The 25,647-nt window shown below is 37.9% G+C and overlaps 1 protein-coding gene across 5 annotated transcripts in view; it reads left to right on the top strand.

Annotated features, from left to right (window-relative positions):
* The window catches only part of LOC137267561 (pleckstrin homology domain-containing family G member 5-like), a 197,341-nt gene extending 177,451 nt beyond the window's left edge, over nucleotides 1–19,890 (top strand). For 4 of the 5 annotated variants that reach the window (XM_067802043.1, XM_067802042.1, XM_067802041.1 and 1 more), the window contains 12 exons: nucleotides 1,886–2,044; nucleotides 3,362–3,457; nucleotides 5,231–5,281; nucleotides 5,878–6,030; nucleotides 8,200–8,310; nucleotides 9,615–9,764; nucleotides 10,797–10,934; nucleotides 11,429–11,548; nucleotides 12,006–12,138; nucleotides 12,431–12,543; nucleotides 13,219–14,270; nucleotides 14,793–19,890. In XM_067802043.1, the coding sequence (XP_067658144.1) occupies nucleotides 1,886–2,044; nucleotides 3,362–3,457; nucleotides 5,231–5,281; nucleotides 5,878–6,030; nucleotides 8,200–8,310; nucleotides 9,615–9,764; nucleotides 10,797–10,934; nucleotides 11,429–11,548; nucleotides 12,006–12,138; nucleotides 12,431–12,543; nucleotides 13,219–14,270; nucleotides 14,793–14,802 (2,286 nt within the window). In that variant the 3' untranslated portion in view covers nucleotides 14,803–19,890. Of the gene's footprint in view, nucleotides 1–1,885; nucleotides 2,045–3,361; nucleotides 3,458–5,230; nucleotides 5,282–5,877; nucleotides 6,031–8,199; nucleotides 8,311–9,614; nucleotides 9,765–10,796; nucleotides 10,935–11,428; nucleotides 11,549–12,005; nucleotides 12,139–12,430; nucleotides 12,544–13,218; nucleotides 14,275–14,792 lie in introns of those variants that run through there. The other variant, XM_067802040.1, reaches the window with a different exon arrangement.
* Nucleotides 19,891–25,647: the final 5,757 nt, after the last annotated feature.

The raw sequence follows: 25,647 nt of genomic DNA, 5'->3' as shown, positions 1-25,647 counted from the left end.
TCGTCCTGTTTGTGATTTGTCTTTGACTCTTTACAAAAGAACCCAGTGGAGTGTTTTAGGAGTGTGTGAGTTCAGTATTACGCTGCAAGCCGCAATATTCCAGCTATATAGCGACGGTCTGGAAGTAATCCATTCTGGACCAGACAGTCTAGTGATCAACAACATGAGCATTGATCTACACACCTGGGATACGATGACATGTGTTAACCAGGTCAGCAGGCCAGATCACCTGAGTTCATTAGTCATTTCTTACAACAAGCATGTGTTACTGAACATTAGTTCTAACCTTGAACTTGGCAGTTTGAATGTAGGTTGGAATCGGTAGAAAGCAAATCGTATGGTAGGCGACTGGATGAATCTTGACAAGACTCTGTGTCTTGGTTGATAGTGTCTTGTATATCACCGATGACGGTTGTTGCTTGCCATATCACTGGGTTGTCTTTTCAAGCATGATTGTATACATGCTGCCATCATATTAAGTGCAGTATTAAGCTATTAACAAATCTTACCAAAAAAAAGTGTCCCCTCCTTTCTTCACAACACCCTCTACATGAACACCTGGTGTCACCACTATTTCATAGCATTTCATAAACACATTCTCATGAATCATTCAAATTTGTACATTTGAATCCAATACCGTGGTCTTTTTTGATAAATATATGATGCTTTTCTGCCATTTATTTCTTGATGAATACACCATATTCATTGTGCATTTTTTAGCAAATATGTAAAGGAAATCTACGTAGCAGGAAACACTTCTGTATTTAGGTGCAGAGGGATTGTACATACTCTTTGTATGGTTCAAGCAGTCCTACATCGTGTCTGTTAATGCTTTGCATCATGTCTGTTCAAGAGTTCTCAGTTTTATAAAGACCTCTAGATGATATCAAATATTTGCAAGGCAGTCACATATCTCTTTACAAATCCATTACATGCTTTATGAATATCACAAAACAAGGTTTTCATTCCAGGTTTCTATATTTAATTTGTTTAGCTGTCATTTACTCTTGAAAATGCATTAAGTTCCCATACTTGACATATAAGACATGTTGTATTAAAGATTTCAATAGCAGAGCTTGTGTTTGGGTCACCTCTAACTCTGTTCTTTGTGCTACCGTGGGAATATGGAGAAAACAGGTAGCATCTCAAACAACAAATTTCTTCATGGTGTTTGAGACTCAGTGCACGTGATGAGGCAAGCAGGGTATAGATATAATGCAGATACACGATGCTGGGGTGTGATGGGAAGGTCACATGATCTGTGATATACATTGTGTGGGATCTGTTGTCAGGGTTATATATCATGAGTGACATTTAATGGTGGTAGAGGATCATGCCTGGTGATATCCGTGGTTTCAAGAGACAGAATACTTATGTATGTACTGATGGATGTGTGGTGACATTGAGGTGGAATACTCCTAATTTTCATGGTGTATATATTTTTATGTGTTAATTTATTGACATTTGAGTGTTGTTTCATGATGGTACGTAATGTCAGTGGTATATAAATCTATCTGCGAATCAGAGAGTCGGGTATATTTCCTAATTTGAAACAAAAGATATCGTTAGTTGGATTGATGTTAAGTTGGCCACCACTTGCACATAAGACAAAAGACATTTTGACCATCAAATTTTCTTGATACCCATCATTTGAAGGTCATTACAGATGCAAGTAAAGATATTTTTTGCAAAGTAGAAATATTCATTTTTTACAATGGTGGCCTCACACAATGGTACAGTAATGACCTTAAGTGACAAAAAAATGAGTTAAAAGAGTTGATAATTTTCTGTTAGGTGATGTTATCATATTCTTTTTAGGGAAAATTAGTCATCCAGTCATGATGTCATCAAGTGACTCATGTCTAATATCTATCGTTTATTTCAGGATCGAGAAAAACTAGAGCAACTGAATGAGATTCTTAGCAACTACAGCCAAAATGGCCTACCACCTCCGCCTCCTCTGTTGGAACTGGGCAAGGAGCCAATCAAAGAGGAGGTTTACGTCCTTGAGAGTCACTGGAGTGCCATCGTTGACCATGCATCTGTAAGTCACATTTCCCTAACACATTTAAGTTTCTATTAATTATTCCATTACATATGGCAATCAGTGATGGCAATTTTCCATGAATCCGTGGAAATCAGGGAATCAGATTTAAATGCAAATCAGTCAATCCTTACCACCCTGGGTCGAATTTAAAGAAAAGTGCCACCCTAAACAACTGACAGATCACTCTGACAGGACTCCTATGATATACCCAAGATGGTGTGGTAGGGTAACCAAGAGATTAAAGCATTCCCTTGTCATGACCGGGGTTCAATTCCCCACATGGGTACAATGTGTGAAGCTCATATATGGGTTTTTCTTTCCTCCCCTACATCTTGGTGTTGACCTTCGGTAGTGACTTCTTACAAATGTTTCTGTGGACAATTAAAGTAACACGCTACTGACCAGACAGTTGTCACCCATGTTCTCTCCCAGAACCGTCCTACACACATAAAGACTTCACAAAGCTAAACCTCATCTTTCCTTACTTAAAAGGCTTCCTATCACCTCATGATTTATAGTTAGCCCCTGGAAATTGTATGTCTTTGTGAACATTATGTGCGTTACTATTTGTTGGTGGGATGCAAGCCTGCGTGCTGAGAGAGTCACTCATCCAGACACACAGGTCATCTTGAACAGCTTGTAGAGGTCATTTAGCCTGATCATACTGGACGGAACATTGACTCTGACTGAAATGTTTAGTTTATGAAGCTATCATCTTTTTGCAATATAAGCTGGGGCTTACTGAAAAATTTGTGTTCTGGTGAGGTTTGGAGGCAGAGGTTCAAGAGACTGAATTGTGTGGTTTGGTTGGTGGGCTGCATTATTGAAATACAGTCAACATTGAAAAAAGGAATTTTTTTTAACAGTCAAGTTTATTCCAAGAGGAAATGGTAAATATACTCATGGAAACATTTTGATAAGGGAACGCCTCAAAGTAGAAGTGTTCCAGTATTCTTTTCCAGGTTTCTTCACAAGCTTTGTATTGCACAGTGGGTGAAATTCTGGAAAAAGTATAGCAGACAGTGAAATTGTGAAGTGCAGAAATTAGTATATGCACTGATGTATGAAAATTGAAAAATGATGCATTCAACCAAATCTGCAGGTCTGACAACCCAACTCATTTAGTTGCCTCTTTCAACCTGCTTATGTTCCAGGGGACCTATAGTTTTACCCAGAATGCCCAAAAGAGATGTGTCATGAGTTGTTAGTTTTGATCTGTAACAATGTACCTTCAATGATTTTTCCCAAGAGCGTTTCATAAAGTGTAAATGTTTCTTGCAGTTTGATTTAATATTTTGTATTTTTCTATTGCAGCAGTTGTCCAAAAGACAACATGACCAGCAGGAAGCTATCTGGGAGCTCCTACAGACAGAACTGTCTTATATATCACAAATCAGGGTTATAACAGAGGTGAGATACGGTTGTTATAACATGGGTGACAATATGGTGCCTGGGTGCTTTCAGTATGACATGGTGGGACAATATAATGATTGTAAACAGATGAAATATCAAGACAATGACTTTGGTGTAGCATATAAGATAGCAGAAGAATATAAGATACATGTTATAACATGATCAGAAAGAAACAAGATATGTGTTAGAGCATGAACAGAATCGAACAAGATGTATGTTTTAGCATTACAGAGATATGTTATAACATGAGCAGAAAGGAACAAGATATATGTCATGACACAAACAGAAAGAAACAAGATAAATGCCTGGTGTCCATACTTCGCATACAGTTATGTGTCGTAACTGATCTTATACAATCTGTTGATTTTCTTCGATAAATACATTGAAAAGTCAATCCTTAAAATATATGTATGTATTGCATATTTTTTAGCAATTTGACCCATGTATGTAAATATTGGCGTGTCTGTCCCAAGTTTTATTGTATTTAAAGCGTACAATGGTGCCATATGCTACATACTGCTTGAAAGCTGACATCACATTTAGGTACATATCCTCAGGTCATAGTGACACGGCCCAGTGCTTATGCATGAGAGCATGTATACTAAACCATAGTAAATATATCGCCTCACAAAGACTGGAATGTATGAGACCCACTTGTGAAGGTTATTTTTACCTTTTGTCAACAACTTCCATCACAAAATCAGGTTTATAGCTTCAGAGCTGCTGCTTCCATCAAAGTAAAACTATATCTGATACACTTTACACTCCCTACACTTGCCAACCTTTGTAAGGCTGTGTGTAAAGCAGATTTTAGTCATGTTGTGTTATGGGGATATCTCATCACCAGACTTGGGCTAGTAGGGTGGCCTGTTGGTTAAGGTATTTGCTGATTGTGCCAGATGCCTGGGTTTTATTCCTCATGGGTTCGGTGTCAGGAGCTTATTTTTAGTGTCTGAAGCTGTTATACTGCTAGAACACTGCTGTAAGTGGGGTCAGGCTCGCTCATTCTTTTAGAGCTGGTATAATCTGTTGTGATAGTCTTAAGTGTGTTCTTGATGATTTTTAAGGAACTGTCCATATCAAAATTGAAAAATTGCCACCATGTCAGGCATGTGGAATTGGTCGTCACTTAGTACATGTATCATTATCAAATGTATTAAGTATAGTATGCAAAAATAATATTGTGTGTTTTTTTATCAATTTTTTCTGAGAATTTTTATGTCTTCACAAATGAATATTTTAACAATGAAATATTCAACATTCTTTTGGGAGCAGTGAGGTTGCCTAGTGGTTAAAGCATTGGCTCATCACACTGAAGACCCGATTCAACATTCTTTTGGGAGCAGTGAGCCCCGTTGCCTAGTGGTTAAAGCATTGGCTCATCACACTGAAGACCCGGTTCAATTTTCCACATGGGTACAATGTGTAAAGCCCATTTCTGGTGTCCCCCACTGTGATATTGCTGGAATATAGCTAAATCTGACATAGAACCAAACTCGATCACTTCTTAATTCCACCAAGGATTTGTTAATAAATTCCATAGTAAGGTGTGGAAGTAGTATTACCTTTCTGTCCATACCGCTTACACATTCTCTTGAGTGGGATTCATTGTATCAGAGTGTATGTGATATGTTTGTATAGTTTTGTTTATTGTTCTGTTATAAGCCTTCAACCTAATGCTGCAAAAAGACTCCAAAATATTTGTAGAGCTTTTCTCATTGTGCTGTTTTTGTGGACCTGGATTGTAAGTCTCATCTGTGTTGATTTCAGGTCTTCCAAGCTTGCCTTCTCAATGTCCAAAGTGACTCTCTTCTTAATGAGGTAAGAAATACACCTGTACAAACATCTGTATTTTTTAGAATTTACTGACAGTATTTGTTTCTGAATATTTTACCGTGATACAGCTATTACAGTTTCAGGTTGTGTACTGACAGAAAGAAATAAATGTTTGCAGTGTGTAACTTTTGGGCGGTTTGTTTGGGCTGTTTACATCAGAGAAGACTTTGTTATATTCACATGTGGTAGTCTAGTGGTTAAAGTGTTCATTCCTCCTGCTAAAGGTATGGGATTGGTTCCCCTCATGGGCACAGTGTTTGAAGCTGTCAAAAGCGGCATAAAGCAATACTCACTGTTCTTGTGGCTGAGGATTGCATTGAAGGATGTGATGAAATATAATTGAAAATGTTATTAGTTTGTATAAATTTATGGTATTTATATATTCCGTATATTATGTAATGGATCAAAGGAGGAGAGCCCATGCAAATAGATGCACTTATACATTTATTAGTATTGCCTTCCTGATCATTGCCCTTAAGACTATTCAGGAGAATCTGTAAACCGTAAAATACAAATGGCTGTTTTTCATAGCAGCTGTTACCAGTAACTGTTGACATAAGTCAATGACTGACTCTCTGCAGATCGAGACAGAGAAAATGTTCAACAACATCGACGCCCTCCTGGCTGCCAACCGTCAACTGTGGGAACATCATCTCCTGAAGGTCCTAGAGGAGTCCCGGCGGACCCGGCAGCCCTTGAACCCAGCCCTGCTCAAACCAGGCTTCACCAAGGAGGTGAGTAGTAGAGCCAAGAGCACACACCAAGAGCCATGTCACGGTACTTAGCTTGGTCTCGATATATGAATGATGATAGTGAAGTTATGTTATGTTTCGAATGGAAGTCCATGATCCATTATGTATCCAAAGACTGTGGTCAAGGGGTTTTAGTGTCATAATAGTGAGGTCATAGTTCAATATGTGAGAGGCCATCAGTTATAATCAATCATGAATAGATATATGCTACTGTGAGCAGATATACCCAATTATGAACACTCAACTGTGAACAGGACATACCCAATCATGAACAGATATACCCAATCATGAACAGATATAGCTGATCATGAACAGTCACACTCAACTGTGAACAGAATATATCCAATCATGAACAGATAAACCCAATCATGAACAGATATACCTGATCATGAAGGACACAGTCAACTGTAAACCAAATACACCCATTCATGAACAAATATACCTGATCATGAACAAACACAATCAACTGTGAACCAAATACACCCAGTCTTGAGCAGATATACCTGATCATGAACAGACACACTCAACTGTAAACCGAATACACCCAGTCATGAACAGATATACCCAATTATGAACACACTCATCTGTGAACAGGTATACTCAGTTGCCCAATCTAGTCACAAATGGAAATACCCAATCACAGACTGAGAAATCCAAACACTGTACTTCTCCCTTGTAACAAGTGAGAAACTGTGTCAATATTTTTATGATAGTTTGTTAAACAAATTTGTATTCTTAGGGCATAAACTCGGCAAAAACCTCAAATAGTTGGTCTGATGTTTTGATTATGATAAGTGTTTCATTTAGTATTTTATATGTTCATTAGTTTTCATGTAAGTTTGCAATTTATCTGTCTGCTTTTTTGAGTCGGTTGCTCTGTACCTGATACACTCATAGTACTGTACAAGTACAAAGAGAAAAACAGTCCCATTGCAAGAACTACCACATGCAGAACTAGAAAGTCACATTGATGGTAGTAATGTTGTTTTCAAAGTATTCATGATATATTACGTTCAACTTCAGTGTAACTTTAATGAAGATTTTGAAATGAAATAATTTTCTTTGATCATAAGTTTAAACATTTTTTCATCCATGTGACAAGCACTTAAGGATGGCTTGAGGTGTCGTGTTGTCAGCTCCCTCAGGTCTAATTCATGAAAGCCTCTTTAAACATGACCTGTAATTTATGACTGCTCTGGGTGGGGTTGGAATATTCAGAGGAGGGTCAGTGTAAAAAGTGGCATGTTTTTGAAGAACTGGTTTGTGATTTGAATACACAATTAGGGACGGGCCATGAAAAACCTTCTGGGCGTCGTGAATTAGACACAAACGTTATCACTGATGTCTTGTATAGGGTACACATCCTCATATGGCTCTTGTCAGGTAGTTGGTATAGCCTTTTTGGTACAATGTGTGAATCTGTGTTAATGTGAGATATATTGCTGAATACTGTGTAAAGTATCACTCAGATATAAGTAATGAAGACTCAAAATTTTTAGCGTTCAAAGTTGGTCCAGTCATGTACAGAGTTGTGTCAGTTACCTGGATGCTATTATTGGTTTGAATCTCAAATTTGCCCAAGTTACATTCCTCACTTGCATATGAATTGATCCATGTTTTGCCAGCCCATGAAGATCCAGGGTAGAATACTCCTTCAGTAACCCATGCTTGCCATGAAAGGTGACTATGCTTGACATAGGAGGTGACTAACTGACTTGGGTGGTCAGACTCGCTTGGCTGACATGTGTTATGGGTTCCCAATTGTGCAGATCGATGTTCATACAGTTGATGTTCATATCACTTGATTGCCTGGTCCACTCGATTATTTGCAGGTCGCTGCCACATAGCTATGAGAGAGGCATAAAACTAAACTCACCCACTCACATTACCCTCTTGTCTGATACTTCACAATGCACATTGCAGAATTGTGTCCCTTAGACAACACAGAATCCTGTGATCATGAACTTTAATCTCTTGTTTGGGGTGGGGTAGGGGTGGGGTTGTCAGCACTTTGTCATCAAAGTGGTAAAAGTTCACAGGTTTTTAACGTTTGTGGTTTTCTCTCACATATATTAGGCAACCTGACATTGAACATCTTCTCAAAGTGATGTTAACCTGAACTCCGTCACTAACTCATGTCTCTGGTTACAGTTTAGCAAGTTGCTACAGCCCTACACCCAGTACTGTATGGAGCAGAAGGCCTGCGTCGACTACATGAAGGCCAAGCACAACGAAAATGACCTTTTTAAAGTTTTTGTTATGGTAGGTAGTGGATGATGATGATGATGATGATGATGATGATGATGATGGATTACTAGTGTAATCGAAATATGATCTCGTTAATGAGGGCACTTACCACGGCTCCACATTCACGATATCCACATGGCCCAAGTCTAGTCAAATTTGATTATTGCTACCCCAAAGTTCTAGTAGATATTAAAGGCTGTTAGTATTATTGTACAGGTTTTGAGCTTTCAAAATGTAATGAATGAATAAAGAAAAGAGTGAATATGACATGTTACGTGTCAATGTAAGTTTATTAGGACCAGTAAGAATCTGTAAGGTCTTGTTCTGGAATTTGGGGGAATGTAAAGCCCTGCTTTATGAAATTCAATGTAGTTGTAATACCCAAGATACCCAGATAGTAGCCAAGTCATAACAGAAGCTGAATAACAGCTCAACAAGTATTCTGTATGTTATCAATATAAAAATATATGTAGAGAGATAGAGATAATATGGAAGGGTTCTTTGGTTTAATATAATAGATTTCAACCTGTCAAATTACTCATGTACCCCCAAACTGTCAGTTAAATATTTAACGGGCTTCACTCAGGTACAAGCTCATATATTGGACGAGGGTCTATAGAGAAGGAAAATGTATGGAGAGCTATTTTAATACACATGCTTCACATATCACTAAAGATCTTTATCAGTGTTTTAAAGCTATCCATCTTTTTATTCAGCATGTAGGTAATTGAAAAAGTACAATATATTTGTCATAACTGTGGCCCCCATGTGGAGCCTCCTGAACGTATGCGTTCATGGTGACATATGGCACAACCAATTACATAAGGTTTGATTGATAGGTGGTATGTGAAATACCTGTATCTGCTGGTTACGCTGTCTCATGTGTTGATTGTTCAACTAGTTTAATCATAGAGGAACCTATAGTGGTATTTTGGTATTTTTTTAAAATAGTGGTATTTTTTAAAAAATACCTTTGATTTACCCGTAAAACAAATCATCTGTTTAAACATTTCATGGAAATGATTGTCATCAAATTTTTTCATCCAGTTCAGATTTTATGAGAGCTTTGCTTAGTGTTAATGGTTTGTGTTATGAAGTAAAATGTTCAGTATTTTGCTTTAGTGCAAAACTTACATTTCATACAAATGTTACTCCAACTGTTGTTGGTGTTTTTGTAACTTGTTAAAAATGTATTATGTGGGTGTTGGTAATCGTAAATTTCTGTTGTGTAATGAACTCATTAAAATGAGTTTGGCATGGCAGTTATTTCTTAGACAACAAAGATAACAAGCCTTGACTTGTCATATTTGTGTATGTAGTGGGCAGAGGCACAGAAGAAGTGTAACCGGCTGAAGCTGACTGACCTGCTGGTCAAGCCCATGCAGAGGCTGACTAAGTACTCCCTGCTACTCCAAGCCATCTTACGAAAGACTGAGAATGAGCGACAGAGGAGGGACCTGCTTGAGATGGTATGTCTGAATTCAATATTTGTCCATAGTCCATAGTCTGCTGTGAGAGATATGCACCAGGGTAGCTCTCGAGTTATGGTTGCCATCTTGTAGCAGACGTGAGAAGACATAGCTAGGGACACCACAATACTCTGCTACTCTGATATGTAATGATGTCAGCGATGTATGCCTGTTGAAATTTCACCATGAACAGTTTGACAATGGATGGCTTTGACAATAGCCATTTAGTCACATGACCCTGGATTAAGTGGGATAGCCTAGTGGTTAAAACATTGATTCGTAATGTCGAAGACCTGGGTTGAATTCCCAATGTGTGAGACTCATTGCTATATTATCAACAGCATTTTCCTCCCTTGTTTGACAACTCAGTCAAACATTAAATTATGTACAGACTGTTAGGATAGACAGGGAAAACCTGTTAATCCAGACCTAGACTAATGTTGCAAGGGGCTGTTACTGTTTAATGCTTAGACTGGGTTTCAGATGCTGTCACAGAGAAAGCTTGTACAATGCATACTGCTTTTGGGCATGGCAGTTACCATGGAATAGAAATCCCAGAGTGAATGCCATATTGTCATTGTTACTTTACACTTCTAGATTTATATAAGATAAATGCATTTTTCAACATCATTGACTAAATACAAAAAGTATGGCCAACTGAAAATGGTATGAGCATCAGCTGAACATACACAAGGGCCTGTTAAAGACATGAATGGTGATTCGGTAGTGCCAGTAAAACTATCATTAAGTGTAAAACTATAATGAAACTATATGAAATTTTGACACACAGCATAAAGACCAGGGTCCCGTTTCACAAAACTCTCGTAAGCCTAAGATCTCGTAACTTTTCTCGTAGCATCCATAGCTCCTATGTTACAGTATAGGAGGTACTATGGCTACGAGAAAACTTACGAGATCTTAGGCTACGAGAGTTTTGTGAAACGGGGCCCTGTATTTTGTGCTGTTTCTATGTATGTAAAGTTATGCACTGCGAAATGCAATGAGTCTAATGGCAGTATGTTGTGACCGTAGATTGGGAAGGTGGACGAGTTTGTGACTCACGTGAACACAAGTATGAGGGAACAGGTGGACAAGGAGAGGATGGAAGCCATTGTGACCAAGATTGAACCTTACGATGCTGTGGAAGCTCCGAATGATGAATGTGTGAAGGTGAGCTTCAGTAGGCTTCAAAACTTGAGAGGATGTCAACATCATGGATGCTGCCTTGGGTTGCTGTCACTACCAGGGTTGTTAAAATGATGCCTCAAGATGATTTTTGGAAACAAATATCAAAATTAATCTTTTCGAAACATCTTTTTTGGTTCTAGTGGCAAGAAACGAATTATATGATGGTATACATTTTATCTAAGAGGACTTTGGAGTACTTGGGTTTATTTGTGGTTAAAAGGTTTGCCTGACACAGCAACTGCCTATCTTTGAGGCTGTTTAGTAGACTCAGGGTTAAATCTTTTTTACCCGGGTTTGATTCTTCACATGGCTACAAATGTGTGAAGCTCATTTCTGGTGTTGTTTCCTGCTGAGGTATTGCAGGAATATATTGCAGAAAGTGGTGTTAATTCATACTCTTACTCAATGCTGTGAATACTTTTAGACATGATGGGTGACGTGTAATGAGATGAAAAAAATTACTATATATGTTTCAGTTGGTACAAAGCTATAACTCAAACTTCGACCTGCGATCTCCAATGCCAGGCTTTAGTGCATGTCACAGTCGGGCATTACTGATGCACTCCGCCCTCAAGATGAAGGAAGCTCAAGCTAGGGTCAGTATAATATATTCAGTACCACTACCTAAATTCTAAATTATTGTCAGTGTGGGTGTAGTCTAATGGTTAAAGTGTTCACTGGTCATGGCTGGGTTTGAATCCCCACATAGGTATAATGTTTGAAGCCAGGTCTGGTGTGCCAAGATAAAGAGCTGGGGAGGAGGTTTGTTTATAAAAATGAACCTAACTTCCAGTATTCTAATGGAAGAGAAAAGAAAGAAAAGTCTGAAGTGAATTTATGCTCTTAATTATTATATTATATTATATTTTAATATATCAAATTTTTATTTTAGACTGTAAGTAAGTGTGATTATTTTATTAATTATTTCCCTTGCGTAATAGCACGCTGATCCATGAAATAATATGATAATTTGTTATGGAGTAGCTGCCCAGTTTGATATTTGCCATGACTGTGATTTTGACTGATGTGAACAACATGACCTGTGCCCTTCAGATGGATGTGGATTGTTTCCTGTTCACTGACTTGCTGTTGGTATGCAAGGCTAACAAGCGCATGGACAAGTTCAAGATCACCAAGCCACCCATGAGACTGGATCGCATTATTGTACAGGATCTGAAGGACAAAGGTTTGAACACAGAACATTGAACATTCAGTCTCAGGGGTAATGACGATATATAAAAATAGTTATGGATATGTGTAAATTTTGTAAATATGAATAATGACCTATTTATTCATTGACAATCTGAAATGTCTATCATAAAAATACCTGTATATATAATGTTTAGAACCTGCTTTTCATAGTTTCTGCTGAAAGATGAAAATAACAACATTTTTGGGGCAAACATAAAGGAAGGTATAAAGGAAAATGTACGGGAGGGCATAAATCATGTTTCTAAGAGTCAGGGTCATTGTTACAGGGAGTTTCTTGCTCATCTATCTGAATGAGTACCACACCCCCATCTCGGCCTTCACCTTCCATGGAGATCAGACAGGGGTCAAGGTCTGGTTGGACCACATCAAACGAGCTCAGGTCAGTTACAGACAGGTTACTACAGAGGAGGCTCCGTATGACCTTCACATCTTTTTGGTTTCAATAGAAATGTCACAATTACATGAAATGGGCCTTTGAATCAGATTTTACTGTTGAGCCCCAACTTCTGTCATTATTCCTGTCCTCGCCCACATTAGATTTTCATCAGTTTAATTATTTACATGCTAAAATACAAGAGAGCATATTGCTGCTGCGTTGGTGTTATAAGTTTTTGCAATTGGACGTAAACATTATAAATAGTGTGTGGAGCTTGACCATGTGTTGAAGAGGGTGGTAGGGTAGCCTAGTGGTTAAAGCATTCACTCTACATGCTGAAGGCCTGGGTTTGAATCCCCATATGGGTACAATTTCTGGTGCCCCAACCATGATATTGCTGGAATATTGCTGAAAGGGGCATAAAAACCAACTTGCTCACATTTTTGCTGAAGGCCAAGCGAAAATGACAGGATGAAAAGCGGTCTCAATCCTGCTTCATTACTCCTTTTTCTCTTCGTATCCCACTGATTATCGCAAAGCATTAAAGAGGGAAGGTGTCTCTCCAGAGGATGCCATTATTTGCAGTGGTTCAGATCTGTTCATTTGTGTAAGTTAGTAAGGCAAAGTCGTTATCCTATGTCAGAATCTGAAACTGATGCTCATAATGGTTTTTTTCAGGAAAAGTATTCTGAAACACTGATGAAGGACCAGCAGTCTGCGATGTCAAAGGTCAGCCAGGTCAAAGAGGAGGTCAGTTACACACCTCTGAGCCCTCTCCCGAAACCTGACCTCATCTCAATGGAGCGGAGCGGCAGCATAGAGTCTGCCGAGGGCAACTTTGTCCCTAACCTCACCACACAAAACTATGCATCACCATCATCGCCAAAGAAGCCAAACGGTATCTCACCACATGTCAGCTTACAGGACGTCGGAAGGGCAGGGTCTCTGGGTACGATTGTTAACCACACTAGTCCAAAGTCAAGCGAGTTAGCCACATCCTCCTCCCCCGACACATCGCCAGTCACAAAGAAGAAGCACAGGCCGGTGTCATCTTGTCTTTCCGTGCCCAATATCATGGACGGACACCAAGACCTACAGACTTCTCCCTCACTTAATTCACTCACTCGAGACGATTCAAATCTTGACGATCTTAAGGAAGAAGACAGTAAAGAGAAACGGAATGCTCGAAGGGTTTCGAGAAATGAGAAACGTTACTACACGGTAGATTCTGTTCAGGAGCTTCAGAAGAACAAAGATCGGGATAATAGTATACATAAAAGACTTTCCTGGAACTTGGGGTCAAAGGAACTAGGGTGTAAAGACTTACGTCTGGAAGAGCGGATCCTTCACGATCAGCTCCACACGTCAGATTCTCTACGGAGTATTCCCAGCTCTAGTGGTTTTAGTTCGTCAGGGTCGTTACACTTGAACCCAGAAAGTGAGATCAGTGAGGAGACATATATTCATACGAGTGATCATGACGTGTCCATGTTGAGTATAGAGCGGGATGACATGCCTGCAGAACTTACACCAGAGACCAAAAACTTCAAGTCAAAATCAACATCAGACATTATGGCGTTAATGCAGGATCTGAAGACAAGTGACCAGGAAGGAGGGATCACATCTGTGGAACTACCTATGGTGGACAGCGGCAAGAAGAAGCTGTCACATGCTCAGATACTCAGGATGAAGAAAATGCACCTACTTCTTAACTCTAATGTTGAGGCATCGTAAGTATAAGATTATGTCTTAATTTCAATTAACAAAACGTAAATGTAATCAAATTTTAACTCAGATCTTGAGACATCGTAAGTGTGTTCATATATTTCTACTAATGTTGAGGCTTTGTAATTATTATCATTCCTTTATTCGTATCTTGATGCATCGTAACTATAATTTGTCTTCCAAATGGATGCTTAAAAAATCTTACATGTTTAACTCCTACAGATTTGCATCGTAAGTCAGGTCACATTTACCCAGTTAGTCTGAAGATGTCTTTTGTCCCGTCATAATCGTTACCCATTAGACCATCTTTGTAATTTTCACCCTACAGTTTTACAGCTACATTCGTACTCTTGCCTCCAATGTATTAGAAGTGAAATCTTAGACAAACATTGATCCAATATATGCCAGTCATATTCTGTACTCCGAACATCTTCATGCTTCTATTGTTAAGGTACTTAAAGACCACCCATGTTTTGATGACATTACAGTTATATTATCAGGTTCTCATTGTTACCTTTGTTTTTCAGGGAGGTATAGCAGTCCGAGGTAGACCTTGTACATAGACCTATACATAGCCAGAAGCATTGTACATATGTATATATATCCTGTATACAGAACTAGAGAAAGTGCTCAGTGTATAACATAGCATGTCGCACATGGGACGCGGTTATACGAGAAGGTGATACGCGATAAGGTCAAGGACAAAACAGTGGTGCACACAGTGGTACATTCAGTGGTACAAACAGCCACTAGATATAGCACACCACTAGTATTAGTACTGATGAATGATACTGGAAACCCAGTATCATGTGCGAGTAACAGGAGTTACACATATCGCCACAGTGGTTGTATTAATAATCCAGATTTTATTATATGCCTGGAAGAAACCGTCTGACAGCTGGAATGAATTCTGGATTATGCTGAAAAAGGCTAGTGATGACTGGATTATGCCAGTATGAGCTAGAATGAATTCTGGATTACGTTGAAAATTGCTAGTGATTACTGGATTAAACTGGTATAAACTAGAATGAATACTGGACTGTACCTGTACTAGCTAGTTTGAAAACTAGATTGTACCGGTAGTGGCAGGAATGTTTTGTTTCCATAAGCCTTGGGAACATGATCTCAAGACATCTACACCAAAGTGAACAGTGAGCGGATCTAGAAGGCATGACTCTGGTGCAAAGGATGGATAATCCAGAAATGTGTTACTTGGACAAATTGTTTTGGAGACATCACAGTCCTGATTAATTAGGTGCTCTGTACTAGGTCGCTGAAGTGCCGCAGTAGGAACTGTTCGAGGTGATAGCTGGATGGATGCTTAGCTAGCAGAGAAGTGGCAGTGATTGTGGAGTGAAGTGGGCTGACAGATTAAAATGCAGTTAGATGGTTTTGTTCCTTGCCAGAAGGGACATCAAATTATGAAGTGTGATTACTTTATTTTGATAGCAATTATAGTTTTGGCTCCAATTTTGGATGGTGCCATGACTCTCTTCAGATGATGCATGGAATGAATAGACAAGCCATACATCAAGATTGATATTGTTTGAATGAGCACCTGATAAGCAGGGTAATTGGCATGTACTTTATTCGAACATGAAGGTCCGGTTATGTGTTCAACAAGTATATTTAACAAATTAAAATAATCAGATTCATTACACACTGAATTCAGTTGGGTCTAAAAGGCAAAATGGCTGTGAAAATTATCACCGAAAATCAGTAATGACATCAAGTGTTTGGAAACGGTAAGCATGTTCTGCTCTTGCTGGAACAAGTGTCACTCACAAATAGCTTAACTTTCTGGGGTAGCCTAGTGGCTATGGTATTTCCTTGTCATGCTGAAGATCCAGGTTCAATTCCCCGTATGGGTAGAATGTGTGAAGCCTATATTTGGTGTGCTCAGAGTGATATTGCTGGAATATTGCTAAAAGCAGTGTACAAAATCGACTCCTATCTCAGTTGTTGTCTAATGTTGCAGCACAGCAGATTGATTGCAGCTGATTGCAACTGTTCTCGCATTTATCCCTATAGAATACTGTTAGGACTCCTCCTCAAGGATTAAAGCACTTCCATAAGAAAAATATGTGTATGGTGAACAGTTCCTACAAACCACATTCATCAGTTGCCTCCCACAGCCCAGCCATCTGTGTACATCTCAAGGCACATGCAGCTGTTGTATAAATTGTATTCCATGGATTATGTTGTACTTCACGTGACTAATGCCCTTTGGATCATCCTCCACCTGCTCTGTGATGGAGGATGCTACAACAATTGCCCTACTAGTGATGCCTCGTCTCCAAGAAGATGTAGCAAATACTGTCGTCCAAGATATGGGATTGACTTTCTTCTTCATCCAAGAGTTCATTCATGTTAATTCTTGTTTCATAGATAAAAAGGACAGACTTTTCACCAGATGGTGCTGTAGTCATTAAGCAATACTTCTTATAAATTTGTGAATGCCATCTTTCTTCTGTTAATATCTGATTACATAAACTTGCCATTAAAAGATGACAAACATGATCAGTATTGACACTTCTGGTTCATTTCCTTTACTTTGTGTTAATTGTAGGAAAAAAGACCAGAAATCCAGAAATGTAACAGAAATGTGCTGGAAATTTAGAAAATTATTTTTCACCTTTCCCTTAAAAATACCTACAAAGTTTGAACAAAATTAATGGTCACTTAGATATTTTGAATGAATACACAAAGGAGGAAACTCTTGTGAACATAAAATTTGTCATTTTGATCATCAGATTTTGATCAGTTTTGAAGTATTAATCTTTTGTCTTTGAAACAAACATTAACTTTTAGATTTTAACTCGTTGCACTTTTCTTTAGAATAAATTACTCCCATTTCTTGGATTTCTCGGTTCCACTGTCCTTGATCCACAATCCAGCTACAACAATGCAATGAAGCCCTGATCAAAACAACGACAAAAGGATTTTCGTAGCTGTCCATGTTGTAACGTGTTCGTTGAACATGTGGCGTAAGACTGTAACATTACGACCACATTGCACAGGATTAAGACAGAGCCATATTGAACCAGCCAATACATAGGACTAGGATGTATTAGACCAGCAAATACTTGTTCGAAGGAGTACAAATTTTAGGAGTCGAAATGTTTGTGTCCTTTTTCATAGGGTGTCATACTGGGGTTAAACAAACTAAAGACGAAATTATGGAGTTGAAGTTTTGTCCAGTTGGCCATGGTTATGTGTCAAATACATTACAATACTTTAAATGGGGATATGTTTTCATAATGTACAAAACTGTACAATATGACATACTTGTTATACCTAACAAAAGTTGAGAAGTATGTTTATTTTACAAGTAATACTGACATTACCTGAAACTGAAACTAAAAATGGATATATTCTCATATTTACAAACTATGAAATATTTTGGTATTTCCTAGTCGTAAGTAGGTTGGCAGGTTTAGAAAAAGTTTGAATTCCAAACTGCAAGGCCATTGTTAACTTTCCCAATAGAGGAGGCACTATCCACATTAAAAGAGTGTTTTATCAATACTTTGATGCACAAAAAGTAACTGGTATAAAACTGTTAAGGGTAGTTGCTCCCATCCCCCTTGTCTACCTATGGCTCTGAATTGGCTCTTCTGTGTAAAAAGAAGCTGAGTTCAATAACTGGTGAAAGATGCATGTAAACCCTTTCCTGTGATATAGGTCCACATGTGTAGCATCTTCTGTGCTAAAACTACAGATATCACCCACTCTTATACTGCTGAAAAATATTTGATAACAATTTAGTTTTACTTTCGATATATATTGTGAATGTGTGAGTGTAAAAGGAACTTCAAGACTATCATATTCAATCATTTTGACTGGTGAGTTTTCTTGTTTCTCAATAGTTAACACTAACAAACACCATTATGTCGTGCTTTGATGTGTTGAATATGATTGTCTTGGAATCCTTTTTAGTCATTTGGAGACTGTTAAACCTTAGATAATTCCAAGCAGCTACACAGATCCTTTACTCTGCAACATATTGTTTGTATGTTTAGTCAGAAGAATTTGTGTTAGTAGAAGTACTAGGTAATGTATGCTACACAGAAGTTACAGAATACAGGGTTTTTTGATATTACCATAGTTAAACTGTAATGCCATCTTAACTTTGGTGACATTTAAAAACTTCAGTAGTATAAATTATTTACTCTTAGACCGAGGTGCTTTTCTCATGATGCTGAGAATCTGATTTATGAAATTACTGTTACAATAATGGCTTTTACTTTAAGAGAAGAAGTGACATCTATATATTACTACAAGCTTCCACACAATGTATTTCAGATATTTACCGTTTTACCAATACCTGTTCCAGAGGAGATTGTGTTCAAATTCTGAGTTTAAAGTCTTCAAGCTGTGTAATGCAATATTTGCTTCCAATCTTAGTTCGGTATGGAGATCTGCATTATTGTTCATTGTTTTCATAATTATGAAGCTGAAAAGCATTTTTAGAATTATACAAGGTTAAAGCAATACTTTTTTTTATATTTCACATAAATCAGCTCCATGTTTTGTGACTGGAAGAAATAATTTGTTAGTAATGGTGTTTTGTTAGAAGGATAGTGTGAGCATATCCAGCCTCTTTCATTAAGACTGTACTGCAATGATATCCTTACCATAAGTTTTGAGAGTCTTGAAACTGCCAGGAAACAATGGATATGCTGAGCAACCAGTTATTGCAATATCATCATACATCCTGCTACCATTTAAGTTTGTATAATATACATGTGATATTTTTATAGGCCACTTCCAAAAAAATTGTACCATTTTTACTGTCATTTAATACTATTACCATGTTCATAATTAAAGAATTCCAATTTAACGCCAGACCAATTTCATTTCTTGCTTTACAGATTTTTGTCCTCAGAAAACTTAAAGGCTGGAGAGGAAAAAATAAAACTAAATTCATCAGTCAATGTAAAATTCCTTCTGAAAAATAAAAGTATTTTACTTTGGCATTTTATAAAGTGAATATGGGGCAAAAAACCCAAAGAAATGTTCTTGTAAGATTGGATTTTGGGTCAATATAAATATTTGGATTTTATATTGTGAGTGGGAAAAATAATTTGTTTTCTTCTTGTTCTTGATAAAATACAATGATGGATCTGTAAAACAAGAAATACAATTTTTTGTGGCCTAAATTTGAACCGAAAATATTGCCTGTGCTAGTGATGATCTAGAACTGTTTTTTATCAGAACTTGAAGTATGATCATTGGTATCTGCTTAATTAAGATAAAATTTGAAAATTACACTGACTAAGCATGTGATAATAAAACAATACACAGAATCATCTTCGAGCTGTTAATAAAGATAATGTTTGATGTTTAGTGAAACATTGTCTGGGGTTACTGTGTGTTGTCAGAACTGGTGTTAGGAGTATGTCGTTAGACTGGTGTTGTGTGGTCTGAGATATGGTAGAGGTGTTCATGGTCTTGAGGATGTTGCAAGCTGTTGGGCGTGTTGAGAGTGAAACATTACTGTATTGTCCGCTGTCCCTACCATGAACCATGTGATATTCAAACCTCTGTATTTATATATAAATATATATACATATACTAGTATCCCAAGAAAAAATGTTAGTAAATAAAATATGAAATCTCAAATTTTTCTTTGTCGTCAATGACGCTGAACACTCGAGGATGCAAGGGGCATTACTCTCGGCATGTTTGGATTGGATGTTATTTAACATTGCACTCAGCAATATTCCAGCAATATGGCGGCGGTCAGTAATACCTTGGGTCTGTACCTATCAATCCAGTGATCAACAGTCCATGTAACTGGGATACGATGACAAGTGACAACCAAGTCAGTGAGTCTGACCATCTGATCCTGTTAGCCACCCCTTCTGACAAGCATGGGTTGCTCAGACAAGGATCATTATTTCAACAAGCATCAGTGAACTGAAATAGTCTAGAGTGCGTGAGTTGGGATTTTATTTATATACATATATATATAAAGAGAGAGAGAGAAAGACATTTCTATAGCGCCAATATCCAGTTAGCCAGTTCAACTGCACAAAGGTGCTTTGTTTTTCCCTCGATCATTGATGTCCATCACAACGGCACATAGTGTTTTCAATCTCAGCTCCCTGGGGATCATACAACTCTTGCAGCCTACCAGGCTCACCGAGTTAATGTAGCTTTCCCATCCTTACGAGGTACCCATTCAGTACTTTGTCCATGTTTACTGCACGTTGCTGTACCCACAACTAGGTGTAAATGGCCACTTTTAGCAATATTCCAGCAATATCACAGTGGAGGGACACCAGAAATGGGTTTCAGACACAGTACCCATGTCAGGAATCCAGACATTCCGCGTGAGAAACACTTTAACCACAAGGCTACCTGCAATAATCTTGAATACAACACTGAAGCCCAAATACACTTGACAGGCATTGTGTGCATAGCTGGTGTGTGTGAGAGGTGTGCATTAAACAATGTTTCATAAATACATATTGTCAGCAAATGGGTGAGTAATAGAACTGGTGTGCAGCCTCAAAGAACAAACAACACAACAAACACAAACAGAAGTGTTTACATAAAAACTATGATATGATACTCCAGTAAATACAACAAAGCTGTATCAAAACATTTAATAATGCAGTGAGCGTACTCTACCTATTTAAGAAGTCTTGGCAAGCAAATAGTTGTTTCTGGGCACACTGTAACCAAAAATATTAATAATAAAATTCCACATTCAGTTTATTTACAATATTAAAGGTTAAAGGCCACTGAGATATTCCAGACAAGTTATGGCAGCATTCAAGACTGTCATCCTCCTCCACCAATTCACCGACCTTCTCAGGATGTTCAGAACATACTATATTCTGGAAACCACATGGAGTTGTGATCTTAAAAACAAATGTGAGTGAGTTTAGATTTACACCTCCAGGGATGAGAAATTTCCGCGGATCCGCGGAAATCCGCGTTTTTTTACATCCCCAGGGTCATTTTTCTGAAACGTCTAAATATATATACAGTGTTAATATTAATTTTAGAAGCCATATTTAGTGTGTAAAATGCCAAAATCCCAGGAGCTAGACTAGTTTTCAGCTGTAAATGAAAATTTCCATTCTCATCCCTGCACCTCTTTCAGCAATATTCCAGCATAGCAGGAACACCAGAAATGGGCTTCACATGTTGTACTCAGTCTTGGGAATCAGACCTGGATCTTTGGCATGATGAGCAAACGCTTTACCACGTGGCTACCCCAACACCCCAAAGTGAGTCTGATCTTCAATTTCATGGGCAAGTATTTTAACAACATTCCAAAATCAACAAAAACAACAATATGTTTGTCATTTAACATTGTACATGCTTTTCCATAAAATGCATCATCACCCCCACTAGCCATAAATCATTGATGGTCCTTTACCATCTATGTACAAGATTCTAAAATGGTCTGAAAAGAAAGACATTTTGGTAAAAATGGCAAACATACTTCTCGAATGACCTAAGTCATTACATCTAAGATTACATGACTTGAACCTTGAAGGGGACTTGAGACATGTCAAGGTCAATGTCTAATTTAGAAGGGACAATACTAGGGATTCAACTTTAGACAAAACTAAAAGTGGTACCATTTTCCTGAGATTGGTTAATAGACTATCCACAAACTCCTATTTGTGTTGTTTTGTATTTATTTCAGTATCAAATAAAGACATTTAGAGATACCTAAAAAAAATTAACATTGCCAATCGGACCAGAGAACATCATTATAAAAAAATATGTGTCTAATTCACTCATGACCTTATTATCACGATGCCATGACATCACAGTCACTTCATCAGATGACAGAAATGAGCACCAACAATCACTGTGATCACGTTATCTCCATCATAGAATAATAACCAGGAATCAGTGACACTTGTATGTAGAAATAAACAAAGATAGCACTTATATATTTCATAATACAGCAGTTTTCTTAACACAGTAACTATGACAACAAAACTGTAATTCATATACAGTCAACACGCACACATAAAACATATGCAGATATAGGTAAGTATTGAGGCGACTTTTACTTGAGCACAGCTGCACATCTATTAAGAATTCACAATATAAACCAATGATGTGTTCCTACTTGGTTCATATCAGTCTGGGGCAGTAGGGTTGCCTAGTAGTTAAAGAATTTGCTCATAACACTGAAGACCCGGTTTCAATTCCCCACATGGGTGCAATGTGGAAAGCCTATTTCTGGTGTGTCTCCCTGTGTAACAGTTGTTTTGTTGTTTAATGCCACATTCAGCAGCAATCCAGTTATGTGTGTAAATAATCCAGTCTCTGACCAGACAATCCAGTGATGAATATCATGAGCATCATTACATATTGTGAATACATAAATACAAACTCCGTACTTATGCATAGCTCTTGACTAATGTTTTACTAGACATTCAGCGGCTAAACTTTCAAAAGACTTTGAGGGCAAGAAGGAAGTTTTGATCAGCATATATATCTGGACTGTTTTACAATAACTCTTATGCACCTAAAAAAATCACACACACACATATATACATAATCATGTCGGCTGAAACAATGAGGTATACACATTGTATTCTCTATATTAGACAAAGTGAAAGTAGAGGGGCCGTATTGATTAAATCTTATGTACACCATATGCAAGTTATTATCATTATTGCTGAAGACCAAGAGATAGATTTGGTGTAAATGTTTCTAAAACCCAATAGTGACACTTAGTATGCAGTTAGAGCTAAAACAGACTGTCATTTACGCTTCCGCTCTAAAACAAATTACATACAGTGAGAAAGGTTTTGCCCAACTTTAGCAATACTATAGCAATATTATGACAGGGGACACCAGAAATGGACTATACAAATAGTACCCATGTGGGGATTCAGACCAAGGTTTTCAGTGTGACGAACGAATGCTTTAACCACAATGCTACCTCATCACCCCTCCAGAAATGACCATAATTACATACAGATTGTTGTGAAAGTTATTCGAAGTGTGCATACAACTTTTCATTCACTTGTAGCAGTATTAATCTGGAGTGAGCAAGTGAGGATGGTTTTAAGCCACATTTAGCAATATTCCAGCAACATCCCAGCAACATCACAGTTTAGGGACATCAGAAACTGGCACTAATCTGAAAGTTAATTTGAAATGATTTGACCATATTGGCCTTAGTCATACGTACTCTGAAACCCTAAAACACAGGAAATGTACTGACACACCTTGAAACATGACTGGGTCGAACTGTGATTGGTGTCTATGGTCAAAGGTTTCTGACATACCCAAGGGACATAACTCTGTACAAGGAAATGCAACACCTGAATCAAATAATCAAGACATGAACACAAGACAACATCTAAATTTGACACTAAAGCATGTTCAGAAATACAATTCACCTAAAATAAAATTTCATTCTCTGGTCTCCAACTAAGATTGTTTACACTAAAATGAATACAAATTACACAATGAAAAGCTGCTCCATAGAAGCTTTTTGCATAGAATATGCATAATAATTCACTGTAACAATTAGATTTAGTTGCTTGCATACAAATATGTATTAAATATATTTTATTTTCATTCCATCCCATTTCAGTACCTAACATCAAACCAATGAAGGGCCGAGTTAGAATTAAACTTCAGAGTCCCATGCATGTCGTAAGAGGCAACTAACGGGATTGGGTGGTCAGGCTCACTGACTTGGTTGACGCATGTCATTGGGTCCCAGATGTGCAGATCAATGGTCATGCTGTTGATCACTGGATTGTCTGGTCCAGACTTGATTATTTACAGTCTGTCATATAGCTGAGAAATAGTTGTGTGCAGCGTAACACTAAACTCACTCGTTCATTCACCTCATTCCATACATCCTATTGTTACCAGACAAAAATGTAATAACTTTGGGATGAGTTAGTGAGTGAGGCATTATGCTGCTTTTAGCAATATTCTAGCAATATAACAGTGGGCACACCAGATATGGGCTTCGCAAGTTGTACCCATATGAGTGAGTGAGTGAGGCATTATGCTGCCTTCAGCAATATTCTAGCAATATAACAGCGGGCACACCAGAAATGGGCTTCGCAAGTTGTACCCATATGAGTGAGTGAGTGAGGCATTATGCTGCTTTTAGCAATATTCTAGCAATATAACAGTGGGCACACCAGATATGGGCTTCGCAAATTGTACCCATATTAGGAACCAAACTCTTCAGGTCGTCAGCATGATGTACAGACCACTTCACTACCCTGCCACAGTTAAAATGCTATTCCTTATGGGTCAAATGATTTGAGGTCAGTTCAGGTCAGATAAAATCAGATTGCATCATACTTTCAAATGTCTGCCTGGTAACAGTGTTAAGAAAGCTGGCAGTCCATAAATTATCTCCCTTGTTCAGCATACCCACTTTTAAATGCCTAAATAAACTTTATTGATAATATAGCCACGTAACAGAAACATACCATTAATGAATTCAATCAGTATTCACAATTGCTATAATAGAATACTCATTGTGTTTTCAAAATGGAGTATTTTTACAAGAATTAGTTTGTTAATTATGAAAGTGAGATGTACAAAATATAACATATCAAAGCCATTGAGATTGATAGTCAACAGTGACACAGTCGTACCCCATTTATCCGAACACTTGTGTTTTTATTGAAATTGTCCGGATAAGCGAATTTTCGGATATCTGAATCATATGTACAAAGAAACGTACAAAGAAATGAACATAGAGTCGGCATCAGACACAATCTGCATTCATTACACATAAACAAACATCAGTGCATACATAAAATGTCTCATACCTTTCTTGCAGTAATGCTCGCTTGAAGAAATCAGTCATAGCTTTTAGCACTGGCTGTGTTGAAAAGCAATGAGTTTTGCCGGTCAGTTCGTCACTATCGACTTTAACAAGATCATCGGCAGTAACAGTCACAGTTGCAACTTGTGCATAAGATCGTAGTGCATTGCAAAGTTCCGACAAGGCAATACATTTGATTGGATATATCCACATGACGAAAGCAGTTAGCAATTGTCTTCTCGCTCACAGCTGTCCAACCTTGCTTGATCATCCGGATTAATTAATTATAGTGACCCACAAATTGACACGTCTCAAAATTAACTCAGTGTCACCTTGCTACTCAGAGGTAGTTTAATCTTCTCACGCTTCAAAGACTGCCGACTTTTTTGCTTCGTCACGCAAGACCCTTGGTAATCGCGTGTGTAAACATATGATATAGGTGCTCAGCCATCGAGACAAAAATGTACATAATTTAGTGTTTTGTATGTAAAAATGACTGTACGGTTAAGGAAACTGGATTTCCGGATAGGTGAGTAATTTTACAACGTTATGAATTCGTTTTAAGGAATTTTCTTTCGGAAGGCGAGTTTTCC

The sequence above is a fragment of the Haliotis asinina genome, chromosome 16, assembly GCF_037392515.1.
Source record: "Haliotis asinina isolate JCU_RB_2024 chromosome 16, JCU_Hal_asi_v2, whole genome shotgun sequence".
In the NCBI taxonomy this organism is placed as follows: domain Eukaryota; kingdom Metazoa; phylum Mollusca; class Gastropoda; order Lepetellida; family Haliotidae; genus Haliotis; species Haliotis asinina.
Note: the sequence above shows the minus strand (reverse complement) of the source record. Positions and strands in the feature narration are given on the sequence as shown.